Below are 21,190 nucleotides of genomic sequence, written 5' to 3'. Positions count from 1 at the left end.
TGAGTTATGGTTATAGCTGAAATGTGTATAACCACTGAAAATTGCCAATTACAGTTCAGAGCACACACAACACGTGCCATAGCTGACATCACCCACCATATTTTACTTTTGCTTGATTTACTTTTTCTCCTGTGCCATTAACAAATGTATCTTTTGAGCATGACGGACGACACCAGTTAAGGTTCACAACACACTCACCTCTATAAATGGCAAATCTTAGTGGTTTATGTTTTTGAACCAGAACTAAAACTCAGTTTTTAACAGTTTTCTTTGTGTTTTTCTAGGGTTTTCTGTGATGCATTTTATACTCAATCCAAGTTGGGCATGACGTTTGGTCATGCGCAGTGGGGGGTTGGTCTCAAGGACTGGCCTGAGATCAATGCATGCACCCAGGTGGTTGACCACTGGGGTGCCATGTAGAGCACCCAATCTGTCTACAACCTGCCTTTGGAAATGCACTATGGTGTTTCAATGCAGGACCTCGTCTGCAGCCATGCCCTGCATCAAAACCCACCATGGACAGCAAATCTGGCCACGCAAGGCCTTCAGCATGGGAGTCCGTGTGGCCCTAGGCCCTGTGTCCATTCTACCATTGACTGTCTACCCCTTAGGTGTATGGTCTTTGGCAGTGTGCAGCAGGGGTTTGCCGTGTACCCAACTCACCATTTAATAGCAAACCATGTATGGCCAGAGAGCCTGGCCTCACCCTATGCAGGTGGCATATCCCTACTGTGCTGGGCACAACAGGGGTTCCTTCACTATATATATATATATATTTGTTTTTCCTTTTTAAAAAGATATATATTGAGTAAAAAAAGTGGTTTTCATAACAATGGCAAATTGTATACACAAAATGGTTCCAATTTTCTGGAGCATAAAATTGCAGCTGCATGTTTGCCATTTTCCTATATGTTGCCAAGGAAAACTTCCTTGTGTTATCCTCAGCGATCCTATGGGTCGGGCACCTCTCACAGAAGCCTCCCACCCCATTGCTATGGAAATATTTTCCACTGGGAAGGAATTAAGATTTTCAAAATGGTAGAAAACAATTAGTCCTTTCATCAGACAATCACATTTGAAAAAAACTTCAAGTGTGATTGACATTGGGTAAGATTTTCGGAATCGCAGTTTTAAATGACAAAAGCGATAACTCTTTTAAGCCCACTTGGTAACTTTTTTTAAATGATCATATCTTAATCTATTGAACAGGTTTACACCAAATAATGAAAGCACACGTTCTCATTTAAGTTCTACTTTCAGGCCTAATTTAGCATAAGCACGTTTTATGAATTTTTTGCTGTAGGCGCAAGCAATATTATCTAAGGGAGCTAAAATAGGAAAACACCTTTTTTTTTTACCCCACATTGAATTTGTATTCCCCCCTGCAAAAATCTGCACACAACTTGGCATGCTGAACCTTAGCTAACTATATTTTTGGTTTCCCAAATCGTGTGCAGAACTCTCAATGAGAGCCAAAGTTAGAGGCAAATCAAAAATGCCCTTTCAGTGGAAATTGTGGCTGAACCATAACTAAACAGTGGGGACTGCTAGTAACTACTGATCTAATAAAATATTCCTCCTGTGTAAAAGAAGTACATTTTCTATTGAGAACCTCAGATGCTGTGGCTTCGAGTTAAGTTAACTTTGTTAATACAAAGTGAATCACAGTTCACTTTAGGAAAATAAAGGTACACCTGCTGTTCAATTTTTGAATGTGTTCTGGAATCATTACTTCCTTAGGTCCCTACTGGGGCAAGTCGAGGAATTCGAAAAGAACCATAAAGATTCAGAAAGCTATTCCCTATGTTTACTTTCTCTATTTTCTACAGCTATCAAAATGAACTTTCAGTGCAGAGTTCAGTGTCAACTTCTGAATACTTTGGCTGTGAATTTGAATTTGAAACAATGCATTATTCCTGCTCATGGGTAAAACTCTTCTGACAAGGTACTTATATATTTGTCTGGAGAAAAATATTGCAGCTATACATGTGAATGTGGAGAACCTTTTATTTAACCCAGACGCTTCCATGAACTGCAATTTATCACATCCATAATCGTGTAGCCATTGACTGAAGGGATCTTCCAAATTGTGTGTTGGGGCTTAAAGAAAGCAACTCACAACGGATGTACGTTGTTACAACGCATGCTTTTACCACGCATGCTGTTACAACGCAAGTTTTACCACGCAAGCCATTACAACGCATTGCTTTGGGGGTGCTGGATAGTGAATAGTTTAAGTTACTATTCCAACTCCAGTCCCCGTGGATAGTAGGGAAGGTGTTGGATAGTAAATTAAACTATTACTTATCCTAGAGCGCCCCCCAGTGCAATGCGTTGTAATGGTTTTCGTGGTAAAGCCTGCGTTGTAAAAGTTGCGCTGAAAAGGATGTTCCCCCCTCACAACACTTAAAACATCTGAGGTTTGCTAAATTTGAAGAAAAGAGAAATGAATAATGTAAGTATGTATCAGATTCATCTGCGTTGCATAACATATTACACAATAATAGTCTCTTGTTCAGCACACCAAGAATATGATTGGTACATTCCAAAGTGTAGTTTCTAATATCATATTTTCAAATGTATTTCACGTATGCCTGATCCTGTAGTATAATCTAGCCATGTATTCAGGAATGTAAATATATGCAAATACATAATTTACTACACCTTTATTAGATTTATGAGAGCCCACCGAGCTTGGAACCTACACACTGTCCCTGCCAGCACTGACAAATATTAATAACCACACACTACAAGTGTGACAGTTTGGGCTAGCAAACACAACAAGATGATGGATGGAGTGTTGATAGTTTTCAACCACTCACCCCCAGTCAGGAGATCTGGGTTTAATCCACCATTCTTGTGCTCACTATGCCACCCCAGTTTGGATCCAGCTATATGCAAATCAGCCTTGACCCTACTACTCATGGGAACAGTCCAGCCAGAACTGCAAGGCCAGGTCCTGCCTAGCCTGGAAAGAAGCATCCTGGGACTGGTTTTGGGGTATCATCCCTAATCAGCCAGGCTAGCTTTAATCTGGTGGCACTGTGAGCTAGGGACCCACGTCTGTGCACACCCTTGGCCAATTTGGACGAACATCGCAAATACTTTTCCAGATCACTGAAGCTCTTAAGGATGGGCTGGAGCCACTGTTGTTATATTTTTTAAAAGCATATTGAACATTTTGCTTATGAGCTCTGCTTAATAATAGACAGGCACCACCACCATATGGTAGAATGTCATGAGTTGCGTTTCTTGAAACAAGTGCCAGTGTCAATCACAAGCAAACATCAGCACAAATGAAGCACATGAATGACACCTATTGGTTTTGACAGGAGCATGAACCCAGATCACTTGCCACCCTCATCAAGACATTCATGCCAGTTGTGGGGGCCCGATTCACAGAACTAACTTAAGACAAAATCCTAAACTTACTACCATTATGTTATTCACAGAGGGCACTTACTCATTTTGGTATTCACTGAAGACACTTACTCATTTCGGTATTCACAGAAGTTAGGAGTCCTAACTTTAGGACTCCTAAATGCCTTCTGTGAATACCGAAAGTCTTAAAGTTAGGATTTTTACAGTTTAGGAGTAGTAAAGTTAGTAGTCCTAACTTTAGGACTCCTAAATACCTTCTGTGAATACCGAAAGTCTTAAAGTTAGGATTTTTTTTAGTTTAGAAGTAGTAAAGTTAAGACTCCTAACTTTAGGACTCCTAAATGCCTTCTCTGAATACCGAAAGTCTTAAAGTTAGGATTTTTCTCAGTTTAGGAGTAGTAAAGAGAGGACTCCTAAATGCCTTCTGTGAATACCGAAATGAGTAAGTGTCTTCTGTGAATACCAAAATGAGTAAGTTACTTCTGTGAATACCAAAATGATAGTAAGTTTAGGATTTTGTCTTAAGTTGGTTCTGTGAATCGGGCCCTAGGAAATTTGCCTTTTCTGCTTGGTCACCCCAGATTTTTTTTATTACTGTTGGACCCTATATTTCTGCTAGTGATAAACACAGCACACATTACCCCTGCTAACCAGTGGCAAAGTGCCTGGACTCCCCTTTATACATTGTAAAATTGGAATAACTTACTTACCTATAAGCCCCTAGTATATCGAACACAATTTAGCAAAGTTAAATGTCACTAGTGTACAACTTGCAAAAACCACAGGTGATGGACGGAATGTAGAACAATGTCTTACATTCACCCCAGTACAAAGATCTGGGCCTAAATCCATCGTTTTTTTGCACTCCACACCACCCTAGGTCAGACTAGTGTACAACAGCAGCTATTGTGCCATCCACTACAGTGACAGTGCAAATATGGCTTCAGGCCTACTGGTTCCTGTTATAGGATAAATGTAATTTTGGTTTCATTTTGTTCATTAAAGTTTACTTGATTTCTTTTATTCTGCTTGGGACTTTTCTTGTTTTTCATTTCAACTTTATTACTGTTTTGGTATTGCATACATACGTTACACATTGCCTAAAGTTAAGCCTGAGCCCTGAGCCACAGCTACCAGGGGTTGAGCTCAGGTTAACCTACTGACTTTGGTGGTTGACCCTGGCAAGGTTTGTAATTATTTCTTGAGGTAGGTAGGCATCCCTTTCCCCCAAATTTTAACTCAGTTTCCAAGAGCAATGAGCCAGTGTTTGAAACCACTTACTCAAAGGAGGGACTTCTACTAAAGAGTAATGTGATCCAATGATCATCAAAACAGTTATTTGTTTTTTGGATTTGGTCAGGAAAGTAATCTATGATTTTCTTGCTGTAATGGAGATTTTGAAAATGTCATTCTATTTAAACTGACAACGTTTTTCCAAAGACACAAGTAAATATATTAAAGTAAATATTTTGATGTTTACTCGACTCAAGGTTTTATTTTAAAGAATGTTATCCTGTAATATTTGACTCTTTACTTTTATGCTTGTTTGATTGCATTTGCTAATGGATAATTGGATACTTTGAGCTGCCTCATAGGACTTTCTTATTGGTATTAAGTGAAAGTTACTGACATTTCATAAAAGGTTACTATTTACCCCTTGACCTTGAAATTATATCACTACACCTTGCAATAGAAACTATTTGTTTTTTATTTGGCAGATCTTCGATTTTGAGCTGACCCCTGAAGACATGAAAACTATTGATGGGCTGAACAAAAATCTTCACTATGGACTATTTGCACAGTAAGATGTTTCTATAGTTTCATTTATTTGCTTTTTATGTTATATTAATGCATCCATGCTGAACACTCAAGCCACCTCCTAACGCCACTGCACCATTACCCCAACTTCAGCAAAACAGAATCTTTGCAACCACTACTGTATACAAATTGTAAATTCGAAAAACAGTAAACTCCATTTGCATTCTCTTGCATGGCTGACTATTTCATAAAACAGGGTACCCTTTATTTAAATAAGTACTGCTCATTCCTCTAATCTGCTCAAATTCTTCTCTCTGGTAGGAACCAATCTACAGGCCTATGGAAGTGGAGGTTACTGATACATGGTTGTTCCCTTGACCTACAATGTAACTATTAGATTATAAATAAAAAAAGATCAAACCCAGAATTCTTAATTTGACTTTGGCCAAAGACTATAAACAATTAAACTGAACCTGAACTTCCAGTGGCTGACTGAACAAGAAATTAACAGGTGAATGGCTACCTAAAGTGATTAGATATTGGGAAGACACACAAAGTGCCTAGGGCACATTTGAGTAAAGGAAAAACAATTCAGAGAGTCAATAGGCCTTAAAAAGAAAAAAACTCCTTCTAAACAGGTGACCGGTACTCCTGAGCACTATAAAGTATGTAGTGTCTCATAGCAATTCTGATGCCAAGGTTGCACAAACTTCTTGGGGTTTTGGATCACAGAATGCTGGGATCATTAGAGCTAATTTACTGGAATGTCTTCATGATGTAGCTGAAGATGTGGAGTAACACATAAGTTACTGATGCTGACATATAACTGTGGGAAGGCATCAGTACGGTGCAGATTTAGCTTACCACTACATGGTTGGGTTTGGCATCGATGCCTCTGCAGGGTCCTTGTCTACATATGCTGGCAGCTTAGTCGGTCACTCTGGCTCTTTACAATGAGGACAGCTGGAAAGAGCTTTCACTTTAATGTAGGTCTTACTACAATACTACAGGAACAGCTATCAATTGAAATGCTGCTTTAAAATGTTCTCACTTACTAGCCAACAATAAGTCCTTTATACAACTTACATTTTTGTTTCTGTCATAAAAAGTATTGGCTACAAAGACCCTCCAGGCAAAGTGCTGTTAGCTGTAAACTCTAGAATAGCTGAAGGTGTCACATGACATGCCATTAAACACCGTTAAGAGCACCGCGTAATATTGGGGTATCAAGGAGCATGTGAGTGGTGGGGGGTAAGCAGACTTCACAGAGAGAATGGAGTCTAGAGGGCATTTAAATAACAGCACCAAACTTTAGAACGTTGCTTTTCCACATGCTGGGAGCCAATTTATATCCATGTGCCTCTGAGAAAATATTTTCACATTACAGAACACCAATACTAAGTAGGTTATATTATTCTGGAGCGGCTATAGTTTTTTTTAGACCTGGGTGGTAAACTCCAACTCCGTGCACAGCGTAGAGTGCGGAGTTCCAAACAACTCAGTGAAGTGGTGCAGAGTGCAGTTTTATCTCTCTTGTGTCTCGGCAACATTAAGCTTGTGAGCGAGGAAAATCCAACACTAGACCACTTCCTGGCAAGATTTATCAACTCGGGCAGTCACAGAATGTCATTACCGCTTGCTTTGACTAACCTGCCGCTCGCGTTGAGGAAGCTGCAGCTTTTGTAGAACATCTACTCGAGTGGCAGAAAGAAGCTGTGCCCTCTTGTGTTGTGCGTGGTGTTGTTCTCACTAATTTCACAGCACAGGATAAGCACCTGGCACAAAACATCTGCATGAGCGGCGTGACTTACCCCACTCTGACACCTGCGGAACCCTGCAGAGCAGAGTTATGTGGAACTCCACGAACTCCGCCTTGGCCTAGTCTTTATATGAGATAGTATGGCAGGTCGTTGTACACAGATACATAGTTCTACTGCTGAGCTGAGGTTTACAGCTTTGTACTAGGGGCACTGCTTTGTTAACTTAAGTCAAGTATGACAGTGATACTCTCTTCTTGCTCCCGCCTTCTTTATTCAAAAGTGATCTTTAATGCTAGGTCTCTGCTTACAATGTTTCACATGAGTCTTTTAATAATGACTCCAAAGCCCAGCCTTAACTAAGATGTGAACTCTAAGATTTTATATTATCTCATTTGCAGAATGAAGGACCACCCAGAATACCCATTCCATGATGAATTCTGAAGACAGTCCTTGATATTTGTTGAAATCATGAAGATAAACAAACATTTATCGACATAAAACTATTAAATGCTTTAACTGCCAGTTTTGTAGGTGACGTGAACGGGTCATCTAACACCATAACAGAAGCCAGCCTCAAGTTTGCTGTTGGAAAAAACACATTGTGCATATCGCCTTACATAATGCTCATTCATGTAGCTAGAATCAAGGTGTCATATTCACAGCAAGACCTTGTCAAAATCAATAAAATATTTTTGTAGTTGTGTAACTATGAGCTAATCTTTTGTTGTAGAGCTTAAATGACTCTCACTTTTAATAGACTTTTTTCCTAAACACAATATATTTGACTGTATAATGTGTCACGAACTATGGTTGTAAAACTACAGTTACAAACATAACTCTGTCTTGCCTTTGGTGGAGGACATTGGATTATCACTGCCTTTTTTGATATCCTTAAGGAAGAAATTATCGCATGGTGCGTATGGGATCAGCGATGTGAATTCTATCATACATCGGTGCAAGAGAATATTGACCTAACCTACAATCACTTGCTGTTCAAAAGCATCTGAGCCTAGGCTTGTACAGAGCATGGATTCTGTTTAGGGAAGAGAATTTCGAGGGTTTCCCCAAGGATATAGGGAGACAACGTTTGCAACGCTGTGAGTACCACGCGCGTTGGTAACAACACACATGTTACATCGTCCGCGATGTTACCACGCATGGCATTACAAAGTAACGTTTCTATGAATTGCACTAGATGGTGTGCAACACCAGGGAATGTGTTATTTTTAAGTGCAACACATTCTCTGCTGTTGCGCTAACTGGAGTAGGAATAGTCATTTATACTATTCCTAAGTCCAGCACGCCATCTAGTGCAAGTCGTAGAAACGATTTGCATTGTAATGCCATGCATGGTAACAACGCAGGCGATTTAACATCCGCTTTGTTACCTACAGCGATGAAATATGTGGCGTTGTAACGTCACATATTCAAAGATATACTACCAGAATATTCACTTCAACAATATAAAGACACAAAGAGAAACTACCGAACTATCGTGAAGGTGAGCACACATGGTTATGTATAGGGTATCTATTCTCAACTCTGCATATCTGTTCTTTTACAATGTGGAGGTAAGAACATTAAATCTATTGTTATATATCCATACTCCTTTCGCAGTATTTTGGTTGTTGATATACTGGCAACAATATTTTAATAGGAACATAATTCTGTCGTCAATATTCTGACAATCAGGAGATTACACAATGGTCTGATTCACAAAAAACACCCATAAATCTAAGGGTGGGGCTTTATACTTTTTTGGAATCCACAAAATATTTTAGAAATACCACTTATTGTCTTGTTGCTGGCGCTAGTGCACTTGTACATTACATTCTTTAAAACACAAATGCATTTGTACAATCATATAATTCCCTTTTTTCTTCACAGAAAAAAATATATTTCCCCAAGCAAAACCCCCTTCTTTTACACCTTGTATAGTTAGTCGGTTTCATTATGATTCCCACCTTGACTAACATCTTAACAAACACACAAGTATTATCAGGTTATTTTTGGTATTATCTGTTGGGCACTATTGTGGACTTTATGGCTAATGAATTTTGACATGTGACCCATATGTACATAAGTGAAGATGATTTGTATATATTGTAAGAATTGCAAAGGAACCAATATCAATAGACACTAGCATTGTATTATCATAGAATAGAATCAACTTCTTTTGAATGTTTTAATTGGGCACAAGCATTTGATGCCAGCTTCGTTTGATCTTTTGAATGAATATTGTTGTGACAAGAAAAGCACTATTTTTACAATATTATTTACAGCACTTTTTTTATTCATTTAACAAAATAAACAATAGGCAAAATACAACAATAAAAATGAAAATGAAAAAATTATCAAAGTACTACAAAGCAAAAGATCAGCAGTAGTTTCAGTTTCATCAACTTTTATTCGATTATAAAATTTGTATAATCATAAAAAGTACAATTTTATAAAGATCATTAAGTAAAACAATAAGTAAAAAGATCATTTACATAAGACGCTTATAATGTTAAGAAACGATTTTGCGACGGGTTATTATTACTGATTTTAAGAAAGTCGCTACCAGTTTTGCTTCATGTGCGTTTTTCGGTGTCTGAAGATAAGCGAGTGCTGGGTATGTATGTCTATGTCCACTTAAACGGAGGAGGGGCAGAATCCATTTTTTTCTTGCTGGACTATAATATTTACAGAACAAGATGACATGGACCGTAGATTGTTTGGAAAGTCCGTCACAAGGGCAACATGTCAGGTTTCGGGACCAGTTATTCAGTTCAGGAAATGAGACTATGCGGAAGAAAAGGTCGAACCGTAGTCTTGTCAATAGGAATTTTTCATAGTTCGAAAGAAAAAACGTCAAGTAGGGCTGCATCAGTTTCTCTGGCTGCAATATGCGGATTTTTTCATTTTGTGTTTTAACAATCTCTGCTTGGTTGCGAAGCTCTCTTAGATGGCCCATGCAGAGTTCTTTAAGCTGTTTCTTTGAAATGTCTTCTATTGAGGGTGGTTCAAGAAAATATTGCTCGCGATCTAGGTCTTGGAGAAATTTATGGATGTAGTTGAGCCACGGTATTTTTCTCCAGTGTGCTAGGCCAAGGCATTCAGTGATAAGGGAACGTGTTATATGGCTTGCGGGATTACACCATATGCGGTGCCAGAGTATGAGAGGCTGGCATCGTATGGTGTCTGTTACATATTCCATGCCCAGCTCCCGATGTGTTGATAGAGTCGGGGAGCTTTGGGGAAGGGCTAGGATATATTTAATAAAAGCGTTCTCCGTTACCTGGAGTTGGTCAATGCGTCCGTGGCCCCAAATGCCTGCTCCATACGTGGCCACACTATGGCATTTTGCGTAATAAATCGTTAGCAGTTCCGCTGGAGCAGGTTTTCCAAGTTTTCTGGAAAAAGCACTTAGTGCTGATACTGCTCAGCGAAAGTTGAGGTTCCTGGCTTCAATTGCTTTGTGCCAGGTCATTGTATCTTCCACAAGTATGCCCAAGTAAGGGTATACCGATGTTTTTTCCAGCTTGTTATTGTTAATAAAAATTGATTTTGAGGCACCCCGTTTTGGTCCGATAGTCATTGTGAAAGTCTTTTTAATGTTTACTTTTAGACCCAGGGAGTCCATGAATGCCACGTATTTGTTCAGCTGTCGTTGGAGTTGGTTGGGGGTCCGAGCCAGGATGACCGAGTCGTCGGCATACAGAAGGATGGGTATCGGGCGGCGTGCTATCTGTGGAAGGTCCTGGCTCCCTTCCAACATGGCCTGTTCAATCCCGTTGGTATATAGATTGAACAGGAAGGGAGCCAGTACACACCCTTGCCGTACTCCTCGTGATATTTTGAAGGGGCGTGATAGTTCGCCGCCAGTGCCATAGCGGACTCGGCCTTCAGCGTTGGTGTATAATTCCCTGAGAAAGGCTAGTAACGATGGATCCACTCCAAGGCTAGTCATGGTCTGCCACAGCTTTGCATGCTGAACGCAGTCAAAAGCCGCGCTCAGGTCTACGTAAACCAAGTAGATGTTGCCTCCCTTCGCGCGTGTATATTTTCCGGCCAGGAGGATCAGGTTTAGGGCCTGTTCCACCGTCCCCAACCCCTTCTGGAAGCCGTATTGCAGGTCTGTGATGGTGTTATTTTCCTGGGCCCAGGATTGTAATCGGTCCAGGAGTAGTCGACCTGCAATCTTGCCCGTGGAGTCCAGAAGGGAAATTGGTCGGTAGCACGCAGGGTCATTACGGTCCCCTTTCTTGAATATTGGCAAAAGGGTGGATGATGACCATGATGGAAGAAGTCCGATTTCAGTGACTGCGGACATTACCCGGGTGATTATTAGTGACCAGTAATCGCTATTGTGTAAAAACAAATCCATAGGCACCCCGTCTGGGCCGGGAGCCTTACCGGTTTTTGAGGCTTTGATGGCCTTTCTAATCTCAGCGACTGTGAAGCGTAGGTTAATGGGGTGGAAATTGTTCTTTACTTGTTCCCGAACTTCTGATTGGGGTGGACCCGTTGTTGAGCCAAAAATTTTTATAAAATGATGGAGCCAGTCATTCTCGGTTATTGCCACGTCTAAATAATGGGGGTCAGTGATGTTATCCAGAAAAGGTGATCTTATTGTCTGCCAAAACGTGATACTATCTTTTTTTAGTGCACTCTCATGTAGTTGGCGCCATAGGTCTTGCTTTATCTGTCGCCTACGGCTTTTCCGTGCGTTGTTGTACTTTTTCCGCCGGTATGAAATGAGTAGGGCATCTCTAGGTTTTTGTCGGAGAGCTTCTTTAAGAGACGTGAGGGCCTTTCGGCAATCAGAGTCAAACCATCTCGTCGTGGGGGGTTTCAATTTATTTGATGTGTTTTTGAATAGCTCTTCCCTTATTGCTCCTTGGATGTTGTTAAAGGAGGTAATAATTAATTCGGGGGATGCCTCTGCAGACAGACAGTCCGTTAGCCATATCTGTGTTTTTGCGAGTATCTTTTGCGTGGTCTCTTCTGGGTCGATCTTTGACCATTTGATGGTGTAGCCGTTCTTTTTCTTTATGGCCAGTGATTGTTGGTCAAGAGAGGTGGCTTTTGTTAAAGATAAACCTACTTTTCCCATAAGGAGATCCACACTTAGGGGATAGTGGTCACTGATTGGACTGGATCCTACTTTATAGTTTTTTAGTAAGCCTTTGCAGGTGTTTGAGGCTAAGATAAAATCTATGATTGTCATACAGCCTCGCCCGTGAAAGGTGGGTAAAAATTCTTGCGCCGGGTTAACTAGCTTATTGGCAAAGTCTAAGTCCAAGGTGAAGAGAATTTCATTAAGCTTATTTCCGCCCGGAGTGTGAACAAAATGAGGGATGGGATTTCCAGATTCGTTCTGTAGTCCACAAATCCCACTTTTATGATTTGGGCATAATGCTTGATTAAAATCGCCTCCCAATAAGTAGTTGAGTGTTATATTGAGATTTGCACTTTGTAGTGATGATATGAATGCCATCATTTCATCTAGATGGGAGCAGCATTCTAGGGCGCCTGCATTGTTGTAATAGTTTATGAGTATGAATAAATTTTTCGTTGCTGCCACCTGATGAGTAATTTGAATGATTTGAAAGGTAGATGTTTCCTTTAATAGTTTCACTCTGAGTGGGACGATGTTAGAGAAGTAAATCATGAGTCCACCTTTTGGCCTTCCCATGGCGCTCGGTGTTGCTTTAGTGAAGAAGGTCTTATAGCCCACTAGGTGAAGAGGGGTTGTGCGCCAGGTCTCTTGGAGGCACAGGATTTGGTAGGTCCTCGCAATATTCAGCCATAAAGGACATGTTATTTTTGCGGTTAGGCCTGCGATGTTCCAATAGGCTATGCCTACGCTCGTGACATCTTTATCTTTCGCGTTGATGGATAATGACATGTTGTTGGTATTAGCTTCACTAGCTGTATCTAGCTCATTATTTGATCTTTGGCTGATATCCGCTTCTGCTGGGAGGATACTAATCCGGAGGTCGTTTAGATGGGGTGATGGTATCTCAGGTGTAATGGGCAACTCTGGTCGTACTAGATGTTGTTTATCAGACACAGAGTGTTGTGTAATGTCAGTTTTATGGTGACTAAGTTTGTCCAGAAATGGTCAGTCGACCATTTCGAGGCAATCGAATCGATTTTGGGTTGGGAAGCCCTGCCATCCTTCGTATGCTTGGTACGGTCTGTCCTGCCAGTAAGGAATTTGTCGTTCTATATACCTTTCACTTGGTCCACCCCTGACTGGATAGTCATGCGAGTATTCCGTCTGGTTCCATGGTACTTGGTGTCGTGGATCGTAATTTCGTGGATATTTGGGATGGTGGTGCCATTCCCACAATGGAGGGTTACGATGTTGCTTCGCTGGGGGGTAGAAGAAGGAAAGGTGACAGGCATCTATTGCCCCTTTCTTGTCGAGTTGAGGCCAAGCGCAGATGTGGTCTACAGTTGCAGGGTCTCTACAGGTTACGATGATACAGTCACCGCGTATTGTTTTTTTCGATTTGCCTATCCAGGCTACCCTTCGGGCTGCGGTGATCCCTCCCGAAAGGTGAGATTCGAGGGGTCTGTTGATACTAAGCCACTGCATGGCCTTATTTTTAAGCGACCATGCAGTTTCCGATGTATCATCTGTTAACTCGGGTACTCCTGTTAGAACTATTGTATAGGGAGTAGCTTCCGGGGGCATGTGGGCAGGGCGTCTAGCTGTGAAAGGTTTTTTTGGTGTGTTTTTGGGTGTATTTTTGAGTGTTTTTTGAGGTTGCATGGACTTCGATGTATGCGATTCGGACTTTCCTAGGCAGATTCTGCTGGAATCTATGTTTGCTGCTGGGCATGGAGTGCCTACCGTAGTTGTATCCATTGGTGCTGTTTGCTGTGCTATTTTAGGAGAGGGTTTCTCCTTCTGGGGATGAGGAATATTCACATTAGGTTTGGGTATTGTGGTGATTTGTTTTGGATTCCTCTGGGCTATTGAAGTTGGGTTTGAGTGAACGACTGTTGTCTGCGTGTGCAGTTGATTTTGCTTTTTGGGTGGATGCACGGTGTTACGCTGCCCCTTTATGTCTATCCGGGTGTTTGAATCTAGAAGGGTGGCCGAGATTATCGTTAATTGGGCTTCAAGGTTTCTGATGCTTAGCTGAATTGGCTTTAAGTATTGATATAATAAGTCTTTAGTTGTAGTAAGGACTTGCGAGGTGATTCTGCAGGTCTTACATTGGTTAGGAGTGGTATCATTTGAGATTGCCTTGTGTGGGAGAGTTGTTTCGGGGATGTATAGTATGCTATTAGACGTTGAGGAGTTTGAAAGAGGCATTGGATGTTCCTGACATTGTAGACTGTGTGTTTCTCCGCTGTTTGTTAATCGGGTTTTCGGTATTGCTCCTTCTCTAGCACCTTGCTGGGGCAAGCTGTCAGTGGGTTGGAAATCTCCCTGGGTTTGGCAGCCAGCTAGGTCGGGAGTTACTTCCAAGTCATCCGATGTTATGGAGAGGTCCGACTCGGAGTGCGTGACCGACAGGTCAACTACCGATGGTACAGTGTTTAGGTCGGGAGCTGGTAGGGTCACCGGAAGGGAGCTGTTTTGGGTGTTAAGGTTGATTGGGGAGGCGGCGTTTGCTATAGCACCTAATGAGGATCGCTTGGCATTTGCGCTCATAAGATCTAAAGATACTCTCTTCTCCATTAGAGCTATGCTTTGATTTATAGTCTCGTTGACCCGTGATATAAATAGGTCAATGGGGCCTGTTACTTGTGCTACCTCCTGCGCATGTTTGGATTTGGGTTTGGAGGTACTTCTTGTTTTGGCTGGCATGTTTGTTTTGTTGCTAGGTCGTTGATGAACGAGGGGTGGCCCGGACCGGACTCTATCGGGCACTAACTGGCAACAACGGGCCCGCCCTTGGCCCGGGCTTCGCCCCGGGCTGCGTCCCGCGCGCGTCCCGCGCAGCGGGTGTCGCGAGAAGTTGTAGTGCTTCGCTGGGGGCGGGGCACTGGAAGGGGGCGCGGCTCTCACAGGAAGAGGACCAGCTGGAGATGGTGAATGCTGGTCCTCGCAGTCCTGGGGCCGGCGCCTCGTCCTCCCTGCGGCCTCGCGCTCCCGGTCGCTCAGCGGGGCTTTAACTGGAAAGCTGTGCTACTCCTGTAGCTAGGGTCGGCAGCAGGAACACAAAGAGAGTCTTTAGGCGGTGAGTCCGTCTCCACGAGTGGCACCCGCGCAGCGGGTGCCGCGAGAAGTTGTAGTGCTTCGCTGGGGGCGGGGCACTGGAAGGGGGCGCGGCTCTCACAGGAAGAGGACCAGCTGGAGATGGTGAATGCTGGTCCTCGCAGTCCTGGGGCCGGCGCCTCGTCCTCCTCTGCGGCCTCGCGCTCCCGGTCGCTCAGCGGGGCTTTAACTGGAAAGCTGTGCTACTCCTGTAGCTAGGGTCGGCAGCAGGAACACAAAGAGAGTCTTTAGGCGGTGAGTCCGTCTCCACGAGTGGCACCCGCGCAGCGGGTGCCGCGAGAAGTTGTAGTGCTTCGCTGGGGGCGGGGCACTGGAAGGGGGCGTGGCTCTCACAGGAAGAGGACCAGCTGGAGATGGTGAATGCTGGTCCTCGCAGTCCTGGGGCCGGCGCCTCGTCCTCCTCTGCGGCCTCGCGCTCCCGGTCGCTCAGCGGGGCTTTAACTGGAAAGCTGTGCTACTCCTGTAGCTAGGGTCGGCAGCAGGAACACAAAGAGAGTCTTTAGGCGGTGAGTCCGTCTCCACGAGTGGCACCCGCGCAGCGGGTGCCGCGAGAAGTTGTAGTGCTTCGCTGGGGGCGGGGCACTGGAAGGGGGCGCGGCTCTCACAGGAAGAGGACCAGCTGGAGATGGTGAATGCTGGTCCTCGCAGTCCTGGGGCCGGCGCCTCGTCCTCCTCTGCGGCCTCGCGCTCCCGGTCGCTCAGCGGGGCTTTAACTGGAAAGCTGTGCTACTCCTGTAGCTAGGGTCGGCAGCAGGAACACAAAGAGAGTCTTTAGGCGGTGAGTCGGTCTCCACGAGTGGCACCCGCGCAGCGGGTGCCGCGAGAAGTTGTAGTGCTTCGCTGGGGGCGGGGCACTGGAAGGGGGCGCGGCTCTCACAGGAAGAGGACCAGCTGGAGATGGTGAATGCTGGTCCTCGCAGTCCTGGGGCCGGCGCCTCGTCCTCCTCTGCGGCCTCGCGCTCCCGGTCGCTCAGCGGGGCTTTAACTGGAAAGCTGTGCTACTCCTGTAGCTAGGGTCGGCAGCAGGAACACAAAGAGAGTCTTTAGGCGGTGAGTCCGTCTCCACGAGATCAGCAGTATGTTTTCCTTTTCATGCCAAGGAAGCAATAGGCATTGGATAATGCACATTTAAATAATGAAGTCATAAAGAATGTCTTTTACATGTGAGCAAGGCAGCTGTGACTGCCGAAACATGTAATGCTATTCTGATGAAAGAATATAAATAAAATCTACTGATTAACAAAGCCCCTGGAGTTGTCGGTCCCTGCGTGATTTTGAAGCAGAGGTGGACAATGTTATTTGTATTACAATACAAATAATTATTTTAAGGTTTCTGTGTTTCATGGATGATATTCAGGTGTGCTATGAATTTTCATTTTAAATATAATTTTTATTATTTTTGTATTGATGTATATTTGGTTTCTTTATTGCCTTTAAAAAAAAATAATGTTATATTTTCATAATATTTTAAAATTAAATAATATCTCTTAGGTTTAGAGAATGTAATCCCTCCTATACGTTTTCTCCAATGTTTGTTGGATTGGAGTTAAAATAGTAATCTGAACCCCCATCATGAATGCACTTTCCCCACTGCATGTTGGATTACAGCTAGTACAATAAGTCTTACCACCCGGCACTGTAGGCACTTTCCTAAAAGTTTGTTCAACTGTAGCTAGATTCGTAAATCTGCTCTGCCAGGCGATGCATGTTTCCCAACTTTTGTTAGGCGGTTAGAGTAGGAAATTCCGCCCAAAGTATGCCCTTTCCCCAATTTTTGCAAGAATGGAGATAGAATAGTAAATTGCCTGCCTGAGTTAATGCACTTTTCCCAATATTTGTGAAACTCCAGTTAAAATAGTAAATATGCCCCTCTAATGTCTGCCTTTTTCCCAACTTTTGTTAGACTCAGTTTAGAATAGTATAGCTCAACCCTACCGTCATTCATAGTAAGCACTCCCCTAACATTAGACCACCACCCTTACTTCAGTCGTTAGAACATATTAAGACACCCCACTTAGAGGACATAGAGGATACGCGGCCCTCCGTTAACACCTTGGCCCCAAGTATACTTCCTAAACCCACATCCCAGCCATCCACTCCCACAGCCCACCCACCCACACCCACAACTCTACCCACACCCTCATCTCAGCCATCCACCCCCACAGCCCACCTAACACACACACACATCCACACCTGCAGCACCCCTACTTTCCCCACACACATTTGCCCCAAACCACACACCAGGCCAGTCCTCACCGCTTGCATCTACACCCATAACACAGACCCATTCCCCACTCTTAGCCACCCCCACAGCCCACCCAACACACACACTCTCCCCCACAGCACCCCTCCCATCCCCACTCACACATACAACAAACCGCACACCTGGCCAGACCTCACTGCATGCATCCACATCCACACCCATAACCCAGCCACATACCTCAGGCCCGCCTGCACAAAACTCCAGACTTGATGAGATCATGATCTCATTAAATCAAAGAAGAAATCCAAGCACTCAATGATCATTTCTTAAGACAATCATGGGGAATTAGATCAACAAGACACCTCAAATCTAGCTGGTCCAGGAACTAACTAACAACTAACGCGAATCTCTATTGTCCCAGCTGGTCCTCAGTCCCCTCCCACAACAACTCATCTCGACTAATTAGAAGCAGCAATCTGCTCTCAGAGAGCAATTTTCTCTCCCTGGTGAGCTCATACGACCCCGCTCCCATGAAGCCACCCACTCTCGCATCATCGTTGATTCCTACTATCCCCCCAACCGTCATAGGACCATTAAACCGAACACTAGAGGCGTCACAAACAACAACCTTAGAAGAATCCCTATCACTCAGGAACCCTCCTCAACCAACAGCACGCTCGAACTCAAATGTATACTCCTTAACTGCAGATCGGCCGCTAGACATGCAGCGGACATAGGTGACCTCATCCTCACACAAGAACCAGACCTGATAATGCTAACTGAAACCTGGCTAAATGAATCCTCCACACCAATCATTGACATTTTAGTACCACCCAATTACAACATCATCAGACTAGACAGAGACGGAGCCGATAAGTCGGGGGGAGGTATCGCCTGCATACATCATAGTAATATCTCAGGAAACAGAGCCATTTCCCCAACATTCCCGTCATGCGAATACATGTGCGTTGACATCACTAGCAAGGGCAAACCTGTATGTTCTCTGCACATCATCTATCAACCACCAGACGAGAACCTCGCTTTCACCGAACATTTCAGGGATATGGTATCTTCAAACAGGGGGCAACAAAATACCCAAATATTCCTTGGAGACTTCAATCTCCATTGGGATGATCATAACGATACAACAGTGAACAGTCTCAAGAATTTCCTAGTTGACCTAGAACTAACGCAATCTACAACATCCCCACAAACGATCCTGGACTTAATAATCTCTCAATTTAGATATGGAACACTTCCATTGAATGCTTTCACCAGGCGTTGGAAGTCCTCTCTGTCTGATCATCTTAGCTGCCCTGGATGTGCAAATCCTACTGAGTCTCTAGCACATTTCTTATTTGCCTGTAGAACTTACAGTCAGGCCCGGACTGGCCATAGCGGGCACCGGGCAATCACCCGGTGCGCTGCAAGGGTGGGGGCCGGTTTTGAGCCCCTGGAGGCCGATTTTTTTACAGGGCCGTTTTTGCAGCAAAGCTATGAAATCAGCCCTGCAACAAAATCGGCCGAAAACCGGCCCCGCAAAGAGCTCGGCGGCACCTCCAATCCCCCCGAGTGGGGAGGGGGGAGGCCGGCTGAGCACTATGCCAGGGCCGGTTTTGGTTCCCAGTCCGGCCCTGCTTACAGTGGACCCAGGAGAAGATGGCTAAAGCCAGTATGCAGAGAACTGGGAGTCAGGCACTATGCAACGGCACTCTGCATATTGGTAACGGACACATCATCTATGATGGCTTTCTGCGGAGTTGCCAAGTTTCTGGGAAAGGCCTGGCAGATACGTTTAAGACTGATAAAATCGAGAACGGGCTAGGAAACTTTGTATTATAAAGCACTAGAATATCACCGGCTCTCTGTTTTTAGGTCTTTATTTAACCTATTTTTTAACTGTAAATTGTCTCCATTTGCTGTGGAAAGGACTTCTCTTTTTTAAAGCTTTTATATTCCTTTTAATAATGAACTGTATGTACTTTTATGATAAATTTTATTTTTATCGAAATAAAGTATTACAACAAAATAATCTCTAAAACAGACTCCATTTAGCTAGAGTCGATCCAACCCTGCGATTGGTCAGACCATCACATCATCACCTTCACCATTAAGGAAACGGTGAAACTGAACACAGCTCAATCCACAAGACCAAAAGTGTGGAAAAGAGACCTGAAAAAACTCAACCCCAACACCTTGCCCTCCTCCTGTTACAACCTATTGCTGCCCCCCGCAGGATCTTCCAAAGTACATGATCTCACCAACCATTACCTCTCGGCCAAGACATCGATAATAAATGAGGTCGCACCTCTTCAACTAAATAGAGTCTCTATAAAAGATTCTAAACCTTGGTACAACGGAATACTCAATGAGGACAGGTGTTCGCTCAGAACTTCGGAACGTGCCTGGAGATCAATACCATCCGCCAACCACCTCAAGATTCTCAGGACAAAGAGAAACGCATATTACCGAAAGATCAATCGCACCAAAGCCGACTTTTTCAGCCTACAACTTGACCAGGCAAGAAATCGTCCCAAAAACCTCTTTGAACTGCTCAAAACCCAATCTAAGGAGGCACCTCAACGTCCACAAGATACAGAATGCCCGCTATCAAACTGTGAAGAATTCTCCACCTTATTCACCTTGAAGACCGATACCATCAAGAACGACCTCTTAAATGATCTAACCTTATACGTGAGACCGCATACACAATTCCCTCCAGCACTCCTAACCGTGCCATGCCAACTCACATCAAAGCCCAACCTAAAAATCGATGCAGACTGGTCATCATTTACCTCCTACTGCAAAGATTCTATAGGCAAAATACTCAGTGCACTGAACCCCGCCAACCACTTCCCTGACCCGCTTCCGGCAAACGCAGTCAAAGACCTAACTCCACTGCTTATACCTCTCTGGTCCAAGATCATAAACAGTTCACTTCAACAAGGTTGCATCCCAGATACCCTCAAAGTAGGCCAGGTATCACCCATTCTAAAGAATCCCACAGCTCACCCCACAAACCTAAACAACTATCGCCCTATCTCCAATATCCCTACCTTAGCCAAGATTCTGGAAAATGTGTGCATCTACAACTGACAAAGCATACTGTTCACTTTGACCTCCTTAACAAACACCAATCAGGTTTCCGTGCAGGCCATAGCACAGAACCAGCCATGACACACATAATTGATGATGCGCTGCAAATCCTTGATCAAAATGGATCCTGTTTACTCATCCTTCTAGACCTCTCCTCGGCCTTTGATACGGTCAAACTTGAGAACCTGTTAGACCTCCTGAAACACAGAATGGGTATATCTGGAGCAGTGCTAAGTTGGTTTACTTAATTTCTCCAAAACCGGACACAACAATACAAAGTCAATAACACCCTGTCCAAGCCCGTCCGAGTATCTTTGGGAGTCTCGCAAGGGTCCACACTATCCCCAACATTGTTTAATTTCTTCTTGGAACCTCTCACCGAAATTTTACAAACCTCTATTGTGCAATATCACACAACTGTACCTCAAGATCCACACCATAGAGGACGTCAATCTACTTAATACAGCGCTTATGAATACCCAAACTTGGCTGGCAGAAAATCATCTCAAACTGAATGCCCTAAAGACTGAAATCCTTCTAATAGCTCCTCCGGCCCATATCCCCAAAATGCAAGAATGGATCAAACATATTACGACGTTCAACGTTCAACCTACCATCGTGGACTCAGCGAAGTCACCTGGAATAACTTTGGACTTTAGACAGTAACCTCAACATGCAAAAACATATTAGCAGTGCTACAAAGGGAGCAAACTTCCAGATAAACACACTGAGGAAACTGAAACCCTTCCTACCACACAATGACTTCAA

At 43.7% G+C, this 21,190-nt stretch overlaps 1 protein-coding gene across 1 annotated transcript in view; it reads left to right on the top strand.

Annotated features, from left to right (window-relative positions):
• LOC144804563 (rho crystallin-like) overlaps nt 1–16,367 on the top strand; it is a 127,618-nt gene extending 111,251 nt beyond the window's left edge. The window contains 3 exon segments of the mRNA XM_078671920.1: nt 5,100–5,182; nt 7,298–9,291; nt 16,224–16,367. Coding sequence (XP_078528046.1) covers nt 5,100–5,182; nt 7,298–7,340 — 126 coding nt within the window. The 3' untranslated portion in view covers nt 7,341–9,291; nt 16,224–16,367.
• The last annotated feature ends 4,823 nt before the right edge of the window (nt 16,368–21,190 follow it).

This window comes from Lissotriton helveticus, chromosome 1_1, assembly GCF_964261635.1.
Source record: "Lissotriton helveticus chromosome 1_1, aLisHel1.1, whole genome shotgun sequence".
Taxonomy (NCBI): domain Eukaryota; kingdom Metazoa; phylum Chordata; class Amphibia; order Caudata; family Salamandridae; genus Lissotriton; species Lissotriton helveticus.
Note: the sequence above shows the minus strand (reverse complement) of the source record. Positions and strands in the feature narration are given on the sequence as shown.